Genomic DNA, 16839 nt, shown 5'->3' on the forward strand with positions numbered 1-16839 from the left:
CTATCTTCAAAATTGCCAACTTAAGAAACACACTAGCCGGGTGTGGTGGCTCACACCTGTAATCCCAGCATTTTAGGAGGCAGAGTGGGCAGATCACTTGAGGCCAGGAGTTCAAGACCAGCCTGGGCAACATGGCAAAACCCCGTCTCTACAAAAAATACAAAAATTAACTGGGTGTGGTGTTGTGCGCCTGTAGTCCCAGCTACTCGGGAGGCTGAGGTGGGAGAATCGTTTAAGCCCAGGAGGTGGAGGCTGCAGTGAGCCATAATCACCCCACTGTACTCCAGCCTGGGCAACAGAGCCAGACCCTGTCTCAAAAAAAAAAAAAAGGAAAAAAAAATACATTCTTCCTTGGCTAGTCATTACTACAGAGAGAGGAAAAAGTATGTGGGCTTGCTGGGGAAGAAAGAAAAATTGTGAATATGTAGTTTTGTCTAAGGAAATTGGCTATTTCTGGTCCTTCTGAAGGTAAATGGACCAAAGGACTGCATTGAAAATCTTCCAGATCATGTATTTATTAGGTAGAAATTGATTATATCTACAATTTAATAGTAACAAATTTTTTAAGTTTTTTTTTTTTTTTTTTTTTTTTTTTTGAGACGGAGTCTCGCTCTGTCGCCCAGGCTGGAGTGCAGTGGCGCGATCTCGGCTCACTGCAAGCTCCGCCTCCCGGGTTCACGCCATTCTCCTGCCTCAGCCTCCCGCGTAGCTGGGACTACAGGCGCTCGCCACCACGCCCGGCTAATTTTTTTGTATTTTTTAGTAGAGACGGGGTTTCACTGTGTTAGCCAGGATGGTCTCGATCTCCTGACCTCGTGATCCGCCCGCCTCGGCCTCCCAAAGTGCTGGGATTACAGGCGTGAGCCACCGCGCCCGGCCTTAAGTTTTATATAAAGATTACATGGGATAATTTTATGAGATAGACTGTTTCTTTTTCCTTCCAATTGGAGTGTGAGTGTGTGTGTGTATATATATATACACAGACTAATCTTCCAAACAATCCTGTCAAGTAGCTACTATTTTTCCCATTTTACAGATCAGGAAACTGACATGAATATATATATAGGTTAATTGCCTAAACTGACCTAATAGATTTAGACAAAGGAGTCTTATTTCAGAGTCTGTCTTTAATGACTCCACAATATTGCCTCTCCTATTTGAGGAGGATTTCAGAATTTCCCATTCCTGGTAAACCCCACTATCTCACTTAATTTTAATTCACCAATCCTAATCCTCATTTCACTACGCTAAGGATTTCAGAAATGTTAAAGTAGCTTTCAAAGCATTTTAAATTTTCACTGCTTCCCTTAAAAGGCGGCCACACCAGGTGTGGTGGCTCACGCCTGTAATCCTAGCACTATGGGAGGCCGAAGCGGGTGGATTGCCTGAGCTCAGGAGTTCGAGACCAGCCTGGGCAACACGGTGAAACAGGAGAATTTTTGTGGCAGGAGAATTGCCAGAATCCGGGAGGCGGAGGTTGCAGTAAGCTGAGATCGTGCCACTGCACTCCAGCCTGGGTGGCAGCGAGACTCCGTCTCAAAAAAAAAAAAAAAAAAAGGTGGCCACAGTCGTCAAAGCTATTAAATCAGGCCAGGCATAGTGGCTCACACCTGTAATCCCAGCACTTTGGGAGGCTGAGGCAGGCGGATAACCTACGGTCAGGAGTCCGGGCGGGGTGGCGGGTACCTATAATCCCAGCTACTCTGGAGGCTGAGACAAGAGAATCGCTTGAACCCGGGAGGCCGAGGTTGCAGTAAGCCGAGATCGCGCCACTGCACCCCAGCCTGGGCGACAGAGCGAGACTCCGCCTCAAAAAATAAATAAATGTTGACTGGTTTAGCTAATTCAGGTACACCAAATATTTGTTGAGTTCTTTTGTAGGGCTGTGGGAAGATATGGGAGGCTTTTCATTAACACATCACTGATTTTACATTCTACTTTTCAAAAATACAGTTGTACAAAGCATGGTTTAAGGTGGGGTCCCAGACACCTAGAATAAATAAGCTTAGAATATCCAAGAAGTGCCAGGGGCGGTAGTTCACGCCTGTAATCCCAGCACTTTGGGAGGCCGAGGCAGGCGGATCACCTGAAGTCAGGAGGAGACCAGCCTGGCCAACATGGAGAAAGCCCGTCTCTACTAAAAATACAAAAAATAGCCTGGCGTGGTGGCGCATGCCTGTAATCCCAGCTACCCGGGAGGCTGAGGCAGGAGAATCGCTTGACCCGGGAAGGGGAGGTTGCGGTGAGCCGAGATCGCGCCTTTGCACCCCAGCCTGGGCAATAAAAGTGAGACTGTCTCAAAAACAAAACAAACAGGCCAGGCATGGTGGCTCACGCCTGTAATCCCAGTAGTTTGGGAGGCCGAGGCAGGCGGATTACCTGAGGTCAGGAGTTCAAGACCAGCCTGGCCAACATGGTGAAACCCGTCTCTACTAAAAATACAAAAATTAGCCGGGGGTGGTGGCACACACCTGTAATCCCAGCTACTCGGGAGGCTGAGGCGGGACAACTGCTTGAGCCCTGGAGGCGGAGATTGCAGTGAGCCGAGATCGTGCCACTGCACTCTAGCCTGGCCGACAGAGCGACTCTCAAAAAAAAAAAAAAAAAAAAAATCCAAGAAGTGCTCAAAATAGCAAGCAAAGGAATTGTATATGTGCCTATGTTCTTTTTTTCTGGGAAGGAGAATCTGCAGCTTTATAATTTCAACATCGGCTAAATTGTCGTGAACCTAAAACAATCAAAAGGGCCGGAATCTATTTAAAGAGTTTATTCAAGGGCAGTGTGAGGATGGACCAACCAGAAAACCTCCAAAGAATGGAGTCAGCCTTCAGAAGTAGAGAAGTTACGATTTCATTTATTTAGGGAGACAGAGGAATTTTTAGCTGGATTACGTTATCCATACAAGGTTGGAACATAATTACAGAATTTGGTTACAAGCAGTGTTTTTTTTGGGGGGGGCGGGGGTACAGCTAACATTGTTTTACGGAGGGTTTAACACGCATGAGTTGCTGTCATCTGGTGACATCGTTTGAGTCTCTCTAGTCATTGAACAGAACAAGAAAAATAAATTGAATTAAATTTATAATCTGAACTGAAGTTATATGTGACCCATCACATCTCTCAAGTTTTAAAATGGGTTTTTGTTGTTGTTGTTGTTGTTGTTGATGGGGGGGGAAGGTCCAGCAGCTTTTAAATGTTTTCACATCGTGTGTTCCAAAAATAACTGGTTAGCCTAAGTCACTTCCACCCTCCAATGTTGTGAATGCAGTCTCTGTAGCATTCGTTATTTAATGTCTTATCTTCCTGCACTATTTGAGAAATCGCGAGGTCGACTTAATACCGCAGTCGTCACTTTGCGGACCGGAGGGCGGAGTCTGCTTAGTTCTGATGACTGTGTGGGTCCGCGCAGAGAGCTCCTGCTAGGCCTGCGCGTCCCGTTCTAAATTCTTACCCTTTAGTCCTTGTCACCACCCCCGCCGTGGGAACGGCCTGACAGTCACTCGTCAAAGGAAGTGGCTGCCGGCAGCTCTTGACCCGGAATCGGATCCTAGTTCCACCCCCTCCGCTCCAGGCTTCCTTCTGCAACAGGCGTGGGTCACGCTCTCGCTCGCTCTCTTTCTGCCGCCATCTTGGTTCCGCGTTCCCTGCACAGTAAGTACTTTCTGTGCCGCTACTCTCTATCCGCAGCCATCCGCCTTTCTTTCGGGCTAAGCTGCCCCGGGGACTGAGTTAAGGAGAGTTGGAGGCTTTACTGGGCCACAGGGTTCCTACTCGCCCCTCGACCTGCGGACAAAATGGGGTCTGCGGTTGGTGTCCTGGCAAAAGCAGGGTAGAAGGGCTGCGGGCCGGGCCCAGAATCCGAGCCTGCAGAGATGGGAGCAGTTGCAGTGTTGAGGGCGGAAGAGGAGTGCGTCTTGTTTTGGGAACTGCTTCACAGGATCCAGAAAAGGGTAAGGGGTTACAGCCTTAGAACCTCTAACACCGTTCTCCTTGTGACAAGCAAGTGTTGGACTTACAACACCGTCTTTACCCTCCTGGTACCCCAAAGTCGGCAAACGTAGTCCAGGAGGCCCCAGCCCAGCCAGTGTGAGTATTAGGAGTGGAGGGGGTTCACAGTAGCGTCTGAAGTCTCCCATGATCGAGAGCCAGCCCGGGATCCTCTCCCTCGGGTTGAGAATGCAGTGGGAATTGCTGGCCTTGATAGAGGCGTGAGGGTCACATCATATTTACCTCTTATTCCCAGGTGCTTTGGGGAAGGTTGTCACCAAACACCCTCACGATTTTTTTCTAACAGCCCTCCTCGGAGTTTTTAAGAATACTTATCTCCGGGTTGGGCAAGTGAATGTATCCCAATCAATTTAGGCCTCCTTTTTATTCCCTTCCTTCAGAAATGCCCGGCGAAGCCACAGAAACCGTCCCTGCTACAGAGCAGGAGTTGCCGCAGCCCCAGGCTGAGACAGGTAGGTTTCCCTACCCTCCTTGCCATTAATTAAAATTAACCCTAAGGCCATTTGGTGGGCAAAATGACCAAGGGGAAATACACTTTGTAAGAGATTGGGGTTGCAGCTTTACCAAGGAGGATAGACCGTAAAATTACTATCCTGGAGATACTTCTTTAGGGATTTGGAGTAAAAATAATATTTTTAAGATTCGTGGATGTTAAAAGTACCCTAGCTTGCTTTCTATGTTATGCCTGTCGCCTCAAAAGAAGCTCTCCTGTGGAACCCCCACCTCACATAGGAAAACTCAGCAGGGAAGGGGCTCAGTGATTCTTACCTATTGGAACTAGATGACACAGGCCAAGGAGCCCGGAGCATTTGTGAAACTCCAGCCAGCAAGTTGCATCAAGGTTTTAGTTAGCAGAGCTTGGCATTGTGCCTTTATCACATGTCTGGATGAGATGTGTGCTGGTGGTAAATGTGTCCTACTGGGCCCCAGAGTCGTCCTAGGTCGGATAACTTGTTTATGGGTTGGTGGTGCTGAGATACTTCTAGTGTGCTGGAATAGTTCCTGCATCATTGTGTGAAACCCAGGATTGAAATAAATCCTTCTTTTATCCTCAGCGTCGAAATTAATGACTGTGAAGGCTAATTTTAAATTCTGGTTAAAACATATCTCTGTAGAAAACTTAGGAGGAGGTAATGAAAAGTTCTTAAAATGATAGCCTTTCTGAGTCAGTTGTGCAGCGTTAAATGAAGGAAATCTTCAGGCTGTAATCTTCATTCTCACCTTTTTATGTTTTTTTTTAAATTTCATTTGTTATTTAAGGGCAATTCCTGTCCCTTTTTGGAGTTACAGTAGAGTTGCTTATAGTTGAAAGCATAAAGCTTCTTCCCACCTGTTTGATTTTAGCAGCTGAAGGGATTAATACAGCTGCTAGGAAGGACAATAGGGGGCTCTAAGCTGGAGTATAAACAATATGAAATTCTTGAAGTACAAGGGGCTTAAGGAAGGGGAAAAATAAAGTACTGTTCTCTAAAGATTCTGTAATTTCAGTACAAAACGAGATTTTAGAGATTGTGTCATTGAACAACTTAATTTTACAAATACGAAGATTTGAAATTCAGATGAATTTAGGATAATCTGATTCAAGCTTCAAAACTAATGCATTTACTTCTGAAACAGTCCTTAATGCTATTAAATGTATTCCTGAATAGTCTGAGTTGCATAGTAGGCTTATATTAAGGAAGTACCAATGATAAATACACAAGGTTTTGTCTGTAATGATAGTCTATTAGAATGAAGAAGGAAGCTCAAGGAATTGTTGATGGTGTCAAAGCAAGTATTTGAGTCCTTATTCCACTTGAGGTCCAGTCAGAAGAAAACATATTCCATGTTTTTAATTCTGATTCATTATGTTTGGTAGTGTTTTCCTGTAATCGTTAGACTTTGGCCTACCCACTCTCCAGGAAAAACTAGTTGAGCCACCTTGTCTTTTCCATGGTAGGATGCCATAAGAACTTCAGAATTACTGGTTGAGTGAATTTTGAATTTGAATTTTGGTACCACGGGCTTCCCCCCCGCCCCCCTTAACATTCCCTTCTAAGCATTGAGCATTTGTTGATCCAATTCTGTGTTACCTCCTGAATGCCAGAGATACTGTCTTACTGTCATGCCAAACATTGGTGTATTTTGACATAATGAAACACTTAAATTCCAAGTTAAGGAGTGGGGATCCAGTGTATTCTCGCCACTCCAATTGTCTTCTTTGGTTTGTTTTTGTTTTTGTTTTTGTTTTTTTTGAGACGGAGTCTCACCCTGTCACCCAGGCTGGAGTGCATGCAGTAGCGCGATCTTGGCTCACTGCAACCTCCACCTCCTGGGTTCAAGCCATTCTCCTGCCTCTGCCTCCTGAGTAGCTGGTATTACAGGTGTACACCACCACACCCAGCTAATTTTTGTATTTTTAGTAGAGACGGGGTTTCGCCATGTTGGTCAGGTCGGTCTGGAACTCCTGACCTCGTGATCCGCCCTCCCAGGCATCCCAAAGTGCTGGGATTACAGGCATGAGCCACTGTTCCAGGCTCTCCAATTCTCTTCTTCTAAAATAGCACCACAATCTGGTTTAACAAGTTAGGTTACAGTTTCATAATACAGTCCCTACCCTTGTGAGTAAGCTCTCTGCCTGGAGGTCTAATTCATGTCTAATTCATCTTGGATTGATGTCTGAAGAATTAACATCACCTAGGAAGGTTTATAGAGACTATTACAGTCCTTTTGTGGTTGGTTTTCTTGTCTGGGTTTTGTGAGTAAGTAAAGTGGTAAGGTATAAAGAAGCTAAGTGACTTTAATACTTGATATTAAATTCTGAAGTGTTTCAACTTTAGGAAGAACTGAATTGTGCTGTGCACCTCCTTCCCAAAACTATTCTAACAGAGTCAGATGTTTCCTAGCCTAGTGGAAGCCTGAAAGTATAAAAGCCTGTGTTTTCTTATTCAGTTCAGATTCCCCATCATCGTCACTGCTCACTACCTTCTTTGTTCCAGTTTTCAGTATCTTTTCTGTTCATGATATTTGGGTGGACAGAGTAGCACAGCTGTTCTTCTCGTGGGAATTCTATTGGCTGTGAGAAAGACTTGGGAATACAGTCCATTTCAAGAAGTAAGGGGAGGGCACAACTGGGAAAGGATAGAAAGCATGTTGTTCTCAACCTACCAAGAGTCTGTGCTCCCCATTTAGATATAGGCTGCTCTTAGACTATTCTCCTCACCCTAAAATAGTTGGTTTACTTTGGTAGAACTTGGGGAAGTGTGAGAAATTAGGAGGGGAATGTCTTCTCACTTGACCACTGAAAAATGTTTGGGGAAGGTTGTTGTTGCCTGTCACCTTTATCTAATCCTGCGTGGTGACTTAGACTGTCAGATTTTAAACTCCAGTGTTTCCTAGGAGGCATGTTGTACCAAGTTGGGCTGCATAACTCACCTTTTTTCTCCTCCCCCTCCCCCTTTCTTTATCTCCTTTTGCCTTTCTCCAGCTGTGCTACCTATGTCTTCAGCCTTGAGTGTCACTGCTGCCTTAGGGCAGCCTGGACCTACCCTCCCCCCTCCTTGCTCTCCTGCCCCACAACAGTGCCCTCTCTCAGCTGCTAACCAGGCTTCCCCATTCCCTTCTCCCTCTACTATTGCCTCGACCCCTTTAGAAGTTCCTTTTCCCCAGTCATCCTCTGGAACAGCCCTACCTTTGGGAACTGCCCCTGAAGCCCCAACCTTCCTACCAAACCTAATAGGGCCTCCCATCTCCCCAGCTGCCTTAGCTCTAGCCTCTCCCATGATAGCTCCAACTCTGAAAGGGACCCCTTCCTCTTCAGCTCCCTTAGCTCTGGTTGCCCTGGCTCCCCACTCAGTTCAGAAGAGTTCTGCTTTTCCACCTAACCTTCTTACTTCACCTCCTTCAGTGGCTGTAGCTGAGTCAGGGTCAGCGATAACTCTGTCAGCTCCCATTGCTCCCTCAGAACCAAAGACTAATCTTAATAAAGTTCCATCTGAGGTAGTCCCTAATCCAAAAGGCACCCCCAGCCCTCCATGTATAGTCAGTACTGTTCCTTACCACTGTGTGACTCCCATGGCCTCTATTCAATCTGGAGTGGCCTCCCTTCCTCAGACAACACCCACAACTACCCTAGCCATCGCTTCCCCTCAAGTCAAAGATACCACCATTTCCTCAGTTCTGATTTCTCCACAAAACCCAGGAAGCCTCAGCCTGAAGGGGCCTGTTAGTCCACCTGCTGCCTTATCTCTTTCAACTCAGTCTCTTCCTGTGGTGACCTCTTCTCAAAAGACTGCGGGTCCCAACACCCCCCCGGATTTTCCCATTTCTCTGGGCTCTTATCTTGCACCTTTACATCAGAGTTCTTTTGGTTCTGTCCAACTTTTAGGTCAAACAGGTCCTAGTGCTTTGTCAGACCCTACAGTGAAGACCATTTCTGTAGATCATTCTTCCACAGGGGCCTCTTATCCTCCTCAGAGATCTGTAATTCCTCCCCTTCCTTCCAGAAATGAGGTAGTTCCTGCTACTGTGGCTGCCTTTCCAGTGGTGGCTCCATCTGTTGACAAAGGTCCCTCTACCATCTCTAGCATAACCTACAGCCCTTCTGGCTCCTTAAATGTAGCTACCTCTTCTTCATTATCTCTTACAACCTCTCTCATTCTCAAAAGCTCTCCTAATGCCACTCATTATCCTTTAGTGGCCCAAATGCCCGTTTCTTCTGTTGGAACCACCCCACTTGTGGTGACTAACTCCTGTACAATTGCTGCAGCACCTACTACTACCTTTGAGGTAGCTACTTGTGTTTCTCGTCCAATGTCATCAGGTCCCATAAGTAACATAGAACCAACTTCCCCTGCTGCCTTGGTTATGGCACCTGTGGCTCCCAAAGAGCCTTCTACTCAAGTAGCAACCACTCTGAGGATACCAGTCTCTCCTCCTCTGCCAGACCCTGAAGACCTCAAAAATCTCCCCAGTTCAGTATTGATTAAATTTCCAACACAAAAAGACCTCCAAACTGTACCTGCCTCTCCTGAAGGAGCCCCTTTCTCTCCAGCCCAAGCAGGACTCACCACCAAGAAAGACCCTGCTATATTACCGTTAGTCCAGGCAGCCCCTAAAAATTCCCCTTCTTTCCAAAGTACATCCTCTTCTCCAGAGATACCTCTTTCTCCTGGAGCCACCCTAGCAAAGAAAAGCCTTGGGGAGCCTCTCCCTATAGGTAAGACAGCCAGCAGTATGACCTCCCCTCTGGGTGTTAACTCCTCGGCCTCTGTAATCAAGACAGATTCTTATGCAGGCCCAGACTCTGCTGGTCCGCTTCTCAAAAGTTCTCTCATTACCCCAACAGTGGCTGCATTTCCTTTGGAAAGTGCTGACCCTGCTGGGGTGGCTCCCACAACTGCCAAAGGTACCTCAACTTATACAACTACAGCCAGCCCTTTTCTAGAAGGAACTGTCTCTTTAGCTCCTAAAAACCACCCAGTTAAGGAAGGTACTCTTACTACTTTACCCTTGGTTCCTACAGCTTCAGAAAATTGCCCTGTGGCTCCATCCCCCCAGAATACCTGTGCTCCTCTGGCTACCTTAGTGCTGGCCCCTGAAGTCCCAAAGTCTGTGCCCTCACCCTCTCTTCCCCCAGCTGGGACTCCTCCAGGTACAAGAAAGGTTGATGGTATTTCTCATACTTCAGCATTGGCACCTGTTGCTTCCTCTCCCAAAGAGTGCCCAACTGAGGACTCTGGTGCTTCTGCTACTGCATCTTCCAAAGGAACTCTGACTTACCTAGCTGATTCCCCATCTCCTTTAGGGGTTAGTGTGTCTCCTCAGACTAAAAGACCTCCAACCAAGAAGGGTTCTGCTGGCCCTGATACTCCTGTTGGAAATCTCTCATCCCCTGTTTCTCCAGTTGAAGCTTCATTTCTTCCAGAGAATAGTCTTTCTTTCCAAGGCTCTAAAGACTCACCAGCCACGAAGCATTCTCCCACTCCTCCATCCCCCAAAGGGGCCCCTACTCCCTCAGCTGTGACTCCTCTGTCTCCCAAAGGAGTAACACTACCCCCCAAAGAGACCCCCACTCCTTCAGTGGTGAATCTGCCCTTCCCCAAAGAGGGTCCAGCTACCCCAGCACCCAAACAGGCTCCCGCTCTATCCATGACTTCTTCCTCCCCCAAAAAGGCCCGAGCAACTCCAGCCCCCAAAGGAATCCCAGCTTCCCCATCCCCCAAAGGGGCCCCCACACCCCCAGCTGCAACTCCTCCCTCCCCTAAAGGAGGCCCAGCTACCCCATCCCCGAAATGGGCCCCCACACCCCCAGCTGCAACTCCTCCCTCCCCCAAAGGAGGTCCAGCTACTCCATCCCCCAAAGGGGCCCCCATACCCCCAGCTGCGACTCCTCCCTCCCCCAAAGGAGGTCCAGCTACTCCATCCCCCAAAGGGGCCCCCACACCCCCAGCTGTGACTCCTCCCTCCCCCAAAGGAAGTCCAGCAGCTACCCCATTCCCCAAAGGGGCACCCACACCCCCAGCTGCAACTCCTCCCTCCCCCAAAGGAAGTCCAGCAGCTACCCCACTCCCCAAAGGGGCCCCCACAACCCCAGCTGCAACTCTTCCCTCCCCAAAAGGAGGTCCAGCTACCCCATCCCCCAAAGGGGCCCCCACTCCCCCAGCTGCGACTCCTCCCTCCCCAAAAGGAGGCCCGGCTACCCCATCCCCCAAAGGGGCCCCCATTCCCCCAGCTGCGACTCCTCCCTCCCCAAAAGGAGATCTAGCTACTCCACCCCACAAAGGGGTACCCACATCCCCAGCTGCAACTCCTCCCTCCCCAAAAGGAGGTCTAGCTACCCCACCCCCAAAAGGGGCCCCCACAACCCCAGCTGCAACTCCTCCCTCCCCAAAAGGAGGTCTAGCTACCCCATCCCCCAAAGGGGCCCCCACAACCCCAGTTGCAACTCCTCCCTCCCCAAAAGGAGGTCTAGCTACCCCATCCCCCAAAGGGGCCCCCACAACCCCAGCTGCAACTCCTCCCTCCCCAAAAGGAGGTCTAGCTACCCCATCCCCCAAAGGGGCCCCCACAACCCCAGCTGCAACTCCTCCCTCCCCAAAAGGAGGCCCAGCTACCCCACCCCCCAAAGGGGCCCCCACTCCCCCAGCTGCAACTCCTCCCTCCCCAAAAGGAGGTCTAGCTACCCCACCCCACAAAGGGGCCCCCAATCCCACAGTTGTAACTCCTCCCTCTCCAAAAGGAGGCCCAGCTACCTCACCCCCCAAAGGGGCCCCCACTCCCCCAGCTGCAACTCCTCCCTCCCCAAAAGGAAGCCCAGGTACCCCACCCCCCAAAGGGGCCCCCACTTCCCCAGCTGTAACTCCTCCCTCCCCTAAAGGGACCCCTACTCTCCCAGCTACAACTCCCTCCTCTAAAGGAGGCCCAACTACCCCATCCTCCAAAGAGGGCCCCACTCCCCCAGCTGCAACCCCCTCCCACAAAGGAGGTCCCGCTATGACTCCTCCCTCCCCCAAAAGAGGACCAGCTATCCCATCTCCCAAAGGGGACCCCACTTCCCCAGCAGTGATTCCTCTCTCCCCCAAAAAGGCTCCAGCAACTCCAGTCACCAGAAAAGGCGCAGCCACCCCATCCAAAGGAGATCTCACTCCCCCAGCAGTGACTCCTGTCTCCCTCAAAAAGGCCCCAGCAACTTCAGCCCCCAAAGGAGGCCCAGCTACCCCATCCTCCAAAAGGGATCCCACCCTCCCAGCAGTGACTCCTCCTTCCCCCAAGGAGCCCCCAGCCCCCAAACAAGTTGCCACTTCTTCCTCTCCCAAAAAGGCCCCAGCAACTCCAGCCCCCATGGGGGCCCCCACTCTGCCAGCTGTGATTCCTTCTTCCCCCAAAGAGGTCCCAGCTACCCCATCCTCCAGAAGGGACCCCATTGCCCCAACAGCGACTCTTCTCTCTAAAAAGACCCCAGCAACTCTAGCCCCCAAAGAGGCCCTCATTCCCCCAGCTATGACTGTTCCCTCCCCTAAAAAGACCCCAGCAATTCCAGCCCCCAAAGAAGCCCCAGCTACCCCATCCTCCAAAGAGGCCTCCAGTCCCCCAGCAGTGACTCCTTCCACTTACAAAGGGGCCCCATCCCCCAAAGAGCTCCTCATTCCACCAGCTGTGACTTCTCCCTCCCCCAAAGAGGCACCTACTCCTCCAGCTGTGACTCCTCCATCCCCCGAAAAGGGCCCAGCAACTCCAGCCCCGAAAGGGACTCCCACTTCCCCACCTATGACTCCTTCCTCCCTCAAAGACTCCCCTACTTCCCCAGCTTCTGTCACATGTAAAATGGGGGCCACTGTTCCTCAGGCATCTAAAGGGCTTCCAGCAAAGAAAGGCCCCACAGCTCTGAAAGAAGTACTTGTTGCCCCAGCTCCAGAAAGCACGCCAATCATCACAGCTCCCACTCGGAAAGGTCCACAGACCAAAAAGAGTTCTGCTACTTCACCTCCTATATGCCCAGATCCCTCAGCTAAGAATGGTTCTAAAGGACCCCTTTCCACAGTGGCTCCAGCCCCTCTACTCCCTGTTCAGAAAGACTCTTCAAAGACAGCAAAAGGCAAAGATGCTTCTCATTCCCCAAAGGGCCCCTTGGCTCCTCCTGAGTCTAAGGCATCCACCCCTCTAACAGCAGCTGCCTTTGAGAAGGTCCTTCCTAAACCTGAATCAGCATCTGTCTCTCCAGCACCCACCCCACCAGTCTCTCTGCCTCTTGCTCCCTCCCCAGTTCCCACTCTGCCTCCTAAACAGCAATTTCTGCCGTCCTCTCCTGGGCTGGTGTTGGAATCACCCTCTAAACCCCTTGCCCCTGCTGATGAGGATGAGCTGCCGCCTCTGATTCCCCCGGAACCAATCTCTGGGGGAGTGCCTTTCCAGTCGGTCCTCGTCAACATGCCCACCCCTAAATCTGCTGGAATCCCTGTCCCAACCCCCTCTGCCAAGCAACCTGTTATGAAGAACAACAAGGGTATTTGCCTTGGTTTGCCGTGTGCATGGTGTGTCTGTCGTCCACACCCCTCTTGGGGGCTACCCACCAATACTAACCCTGTGATGCGCCGCTTTCTCCAGTGAATCTGCTTGGGTTTGGATGTAGAACATAGAATGATAATTTTAAATGCAAAAGTTCTAGGAATATGAAACCAAATCTTGGTTTTCATTACTTCAGATAGATACATAGTACATTGTGTATCATTTTTGTATAATGTGGCCTGGACTACCCTGAGCCTGCCATGCCATCTATTTTACCTAATTGATCTGACATTGAAAACCAAGACCTGCCAGACCTTTTCATTTGCTCTAATCCCTACCACATCACTAACTAACCTTGTCCCTGGGCCTGAGATTTGCTAAAATTATTGGAGAATTGAACTATTTGTATTTATTTTTCCATTATTAGACTTAGTAATGACCAGTTGTCCAGGGACTCCCTTTTCATAAAAATGTAGAAATCTGTTTTTCCTAGCCTGAAAATGGTGCAGGTGTATGCTTTTTTTCCTCAGTAGTCTTTACTGATGCTTGGCCTTTGAATTGAAAGAAATTTATGTGAATTATGTTTGGAAAAACTAGAGATATAGGTCATCATCATTGAGAATCTTCTTATTATTATTGATTAGATCACATTGCTGGGGTGAATGGTTTGAAAATGAGGCTGAATATGTGTATGTGTCTGCTTTTGACTTCCTCCAACCCAGTTTAAAAGTTGAGGGGAAAACCACCCAACCTGTTGTGCCTCCACGGTGTGATTTTGGTTTTTTCACTTAAGTGTATCTGGGGGCACCTTCTGACAGAACTTTACAGGGATAATTGGACTATTGGGTAAAATTTAGAGTCATATGGGTCATTATTTGCCTGTGCCAAGAAACAAAGACCTTGAGGGAAAGAAAGCAGTTACAGTATATTAAACTGCTCAGCTATTTCTAGTGATTACTCCTCATTTCTGGGGTTAGGGCTGGGTCTTTACTAGATACGTACCCGCTAGTTAGTGACTAAGTTAGGGGCTATCAAGCTGGCTTCACACAAGCCAGTTGGTTTACATTTAACATTCTTAGGTCTAGCATGAGGCATTCACCTCTAGTCCAGGGCAGGCTGTGGTGAAGTACCTTCTCTTATAATTTCTACTATAAAGCAGTAAAAGTTGTTTCTCATCTTAGGGTCTGGAACAGAATCTGACAGTGATGAATCAGTACCAGAGCTTGAAGAACAGGATTCCACCCAGGCAACCACACAACAAGCCCAGGTGGGTATTCTCTTACTAACTGGTATTGGGTCAAAGAAGCAGGGTTGATCAGGGCAACTTTTGTATTTGGAACTGTGAACCTTCATAAAGGAAAACCCACAAGGAGATTGTGCTATCCAGATCTTAGATTCTGGTTAACTAATAGCTGTTTTATCTTCTTAGCTGGCGGCAGCAGCTGAAATTGATGAAGAACCAGTCAGTAAAGCAAAACAGAGTCGGAGTGAAAAGAAGGCACGGAAGGTAAGATTTGAAAAGGATTTCAGGATCTTATGAAGCACCTTTATACAGAGTGGAACTGTTTATTTCCATAGGTTTTTGGGGAACAGGTGGTATTTTGGTTACACAAGTAAGTTCTCTAGTGGTGATTTTTGAGATTTTGGTGCACCTGTCACCCAAGCAGTATACACTGAACCCAATTCTTAGTAGTGGTAGAATCCTGTTGAAAGTAACAGAAGTAGCTGGGTTGGTGGCTCACACCTGTTATCCCAGCACACTGGAAGGCCAAGGCGGGTGGATCACTTGAGGTCAGGAGTTCAAGACCAGCCTGGCCAACATGGCGAAACCCCATCTCTACTAAAAATACCAAAAAAATAGAGCAGGGCATGGTGGTACGCTCCTGTAGTCCCAGCTACTAAGGTGGCTGAGGCACGGCAATTGCTTGAACCTGGGAGACGGACATTACATTGAGCCGAGATTGCACCACTGCACTCCAGCCTGGGCGACAGAGCAAGACCTGCCTCCAAAAAATAAAAAATAAAGTAACAGAAGTTACTACGGCAGAAAACCCATTCTCTATTCTTGTATGAACTTTTCTCAGCCTGGGGAAAGGCTTTGCTTTGGATGTTGTATTATGTTCCTTGCTTCTTTAGGCTGCTTCTAAAGAGGTTGAAAACCTGATACTATTTTCTCTTCTTTAGGCTATGTCCAAACTGGGTCTTCGGCAGGTTACAGGAGTTACTAGAGTCACTATCCGGAAATCTAAGAATATCCTCTTTGTCATCACAAAACCAGATGTCTACAAGAGCCCTGCTTCAGATACTTACATAGTTTTTGGGGAAGCCAAGGTGAGTAAACTTTTCTTGGGCGTTGTTCTAGACCAGGGTTTCTCAACCTCAGCACTGCTGACATTTTGCGTCAGATAGTTCTCTGTTATGGAAGGGCTATCCATTACATCCAGTTTTGATTACCCAAAAACTCCATTGCCATATATCTCCTGGGAGACCTAACTACCCCCTAGTTTAGAACCACTGCTCTAAACCTAAACAACTACTCTTTATACTGTGAGGGCAAGCAGTTTAAAGCTGTACAATAAGTTACCTGAATGGGTTTACAGAGAGTTATGAAACTATATGATTTATTTTTCAAAGACTGCTAATCTACTTACATGGATCTGTATTTTCTACCCTGTAGATCGAAGATTTATCCCAGCAAGCACAACTAGCAGCTGCTGAGAAATTCAAAGTTCAAGGTGAAGCTGTCTCAAACATTCAAGAAAACACACAGACTCCAACTGTACAAGAGGAGAGTGAAGAGGAAGAGGTATACTAGGAAATCTTTCATACTTTAACTCTTGCCATATAGCATTGTGTTCGTGTTGGTGAGCTATATTAAAAACTAGATTCAGGAGACTCCAAAGAACTGCTGAAATTGTTCTTGCCTTTAATTTACTGCTTTTTCCCTCTCATCTCTCAGGTCGATGAAACAGGTGTAGAAGTTAAGGACATAGAACTGGTCATGTCACAAGCAAATGTGTCGAGAGCAAAGGCAGTCCGAGCCCTGAAGAACAACAGTAATGATATTGTAAATGCGATTATGGTAAGTGTTCAAGCCTTTGTTCCTTGACTCCCTCTGCCCTGACCAATTATGAGTGACTTTATTTTGTCTTGCTAAATATCAGCCAATTAAGGAACCTCGTTCCAGAGCCTCTTCTGAGTTGCCGTATAGGTTTTAGTGGCCTAAATTCTCCTGATTTGCCTGTAAGAGTTTTAGTGACCTGAATTCTCCTGATTTGCCTATAAGAACCGCTAATTATCTTTTCTCTATTACAGGAATTAACAATGTAACCATCTGGAAACAACTTTTTTTGGTGTCTCAAAGGAGTAACTGCAGCTTGGTTTGAAATTTGTACTGTTTCTATCATAAATAAAGTTATGGCTTCTTGTTGGATGAACTCAGTCGGTGACTGGTCTCTTCCCTGCCACCCCCCCACCAAAAAAAAAAAAAAACTTAAAAAGGTTCTAGTAATGTATTAATTACTCCTAAGGCCTCCCTCATTTGATAAGGTTTAGTGCCACAGATTTCCCACTTAGAATCTCAGACTTTATACCTCTTTTAAGAAGTTACTGGCCAGGTGTGGTGGCTCACGCCTGTAATCCCGGCACTTTGGGAGGCCAAGGAGGGGGCAGATCACGAGGTCAGGAGATCGAGACCATCCTGGCTAACACGGTGAAACCCCGTCTCCACTAAAAATACAAAAAATTAGCCGGGCGTGGTGGTGGGCACCTGTAGTCCCAGCTGCTCGGGAGGCTGAGGCAGGAGAATGGTGTGAACCTGGGAGGCAGAGCTTGCAGTAAGCCCAG

General features: G+C 48.0%; 2 protein-coding genes across 7 annotated transcripts; both read left to right on the forward strand.

The window, feature by feature from the left end:
• Positions 1–2789: 2789 nt before the first annotated feature.
• On the forward strand, positions 2790–16434 carry NACA (nascent polypeptide associated complex subunit alpha). 6 transcript variants are annotated; one of them, XM_031016602.3, is made up of 8 exons: positions 2790–3651; positions 4389–4460; positions 14175–14260; positions 14423–14500; positions 15178–15324; positions 15671–15799; positions 15953–16075; positions 16309–16434. In XM_031016602.3, exons 2-8 carry the CDS (start codon positions 4391–4393, stop codon positions 16321–16323), a joined length of 648 nt encoding a protein of 215 aa, XP_030872462.1. In that variant the 5' UTR covers positions 2790–3651; positions 4389–4390; the 3' UTR covers positions 16324–16434. The 6 variants fall into 6 exon arrangements, with proteins under 6 accessions (XP_030872462.1, XP_030872464.1, XP_030872461.1 ...); XM_031016604.3 differs by having other exon boundaries at positions 3386–3651; positions 4363–4460; XM_031016603.3 differs by having other exon boundaries at positions 3478–3950.
• LOC129526062 (nascent polypeptide-associated complex subunit alpha, muscle-specific form) lies at positions 4470–14168 on the forward strand. Its single transcript, XM_055359328.2, has one exon. The coding sequence runs from the start codon at positions 7486–7488 to the stop codon at positions 13093–13095; it is 5610 nt and encodes a 1869-aa protein (XP_055215303.1). The 5' UTR covers positions 4470–7485; the 3' UTR covers positions 13096–14168.
• Positions 16435–16839: the final 405 nt, after the last annotated feature.

Source organism: Gorilla gorilla, chromosome 10 (assembly GCF_029281585.2).
Source record: "Gorilla gorilla gorilla isolate KB3781 chromosome 10, NHGRI_mGorGor1-v2.1_pri, whole genome shotgun sequence".
Classification (NCBI taxonomy): domain Eukaryota; kingdom Metazoa; phylum Chordata; class Mammalia; order Primates; family Hominidae; genus Gorilla; species Gorilla gorilla.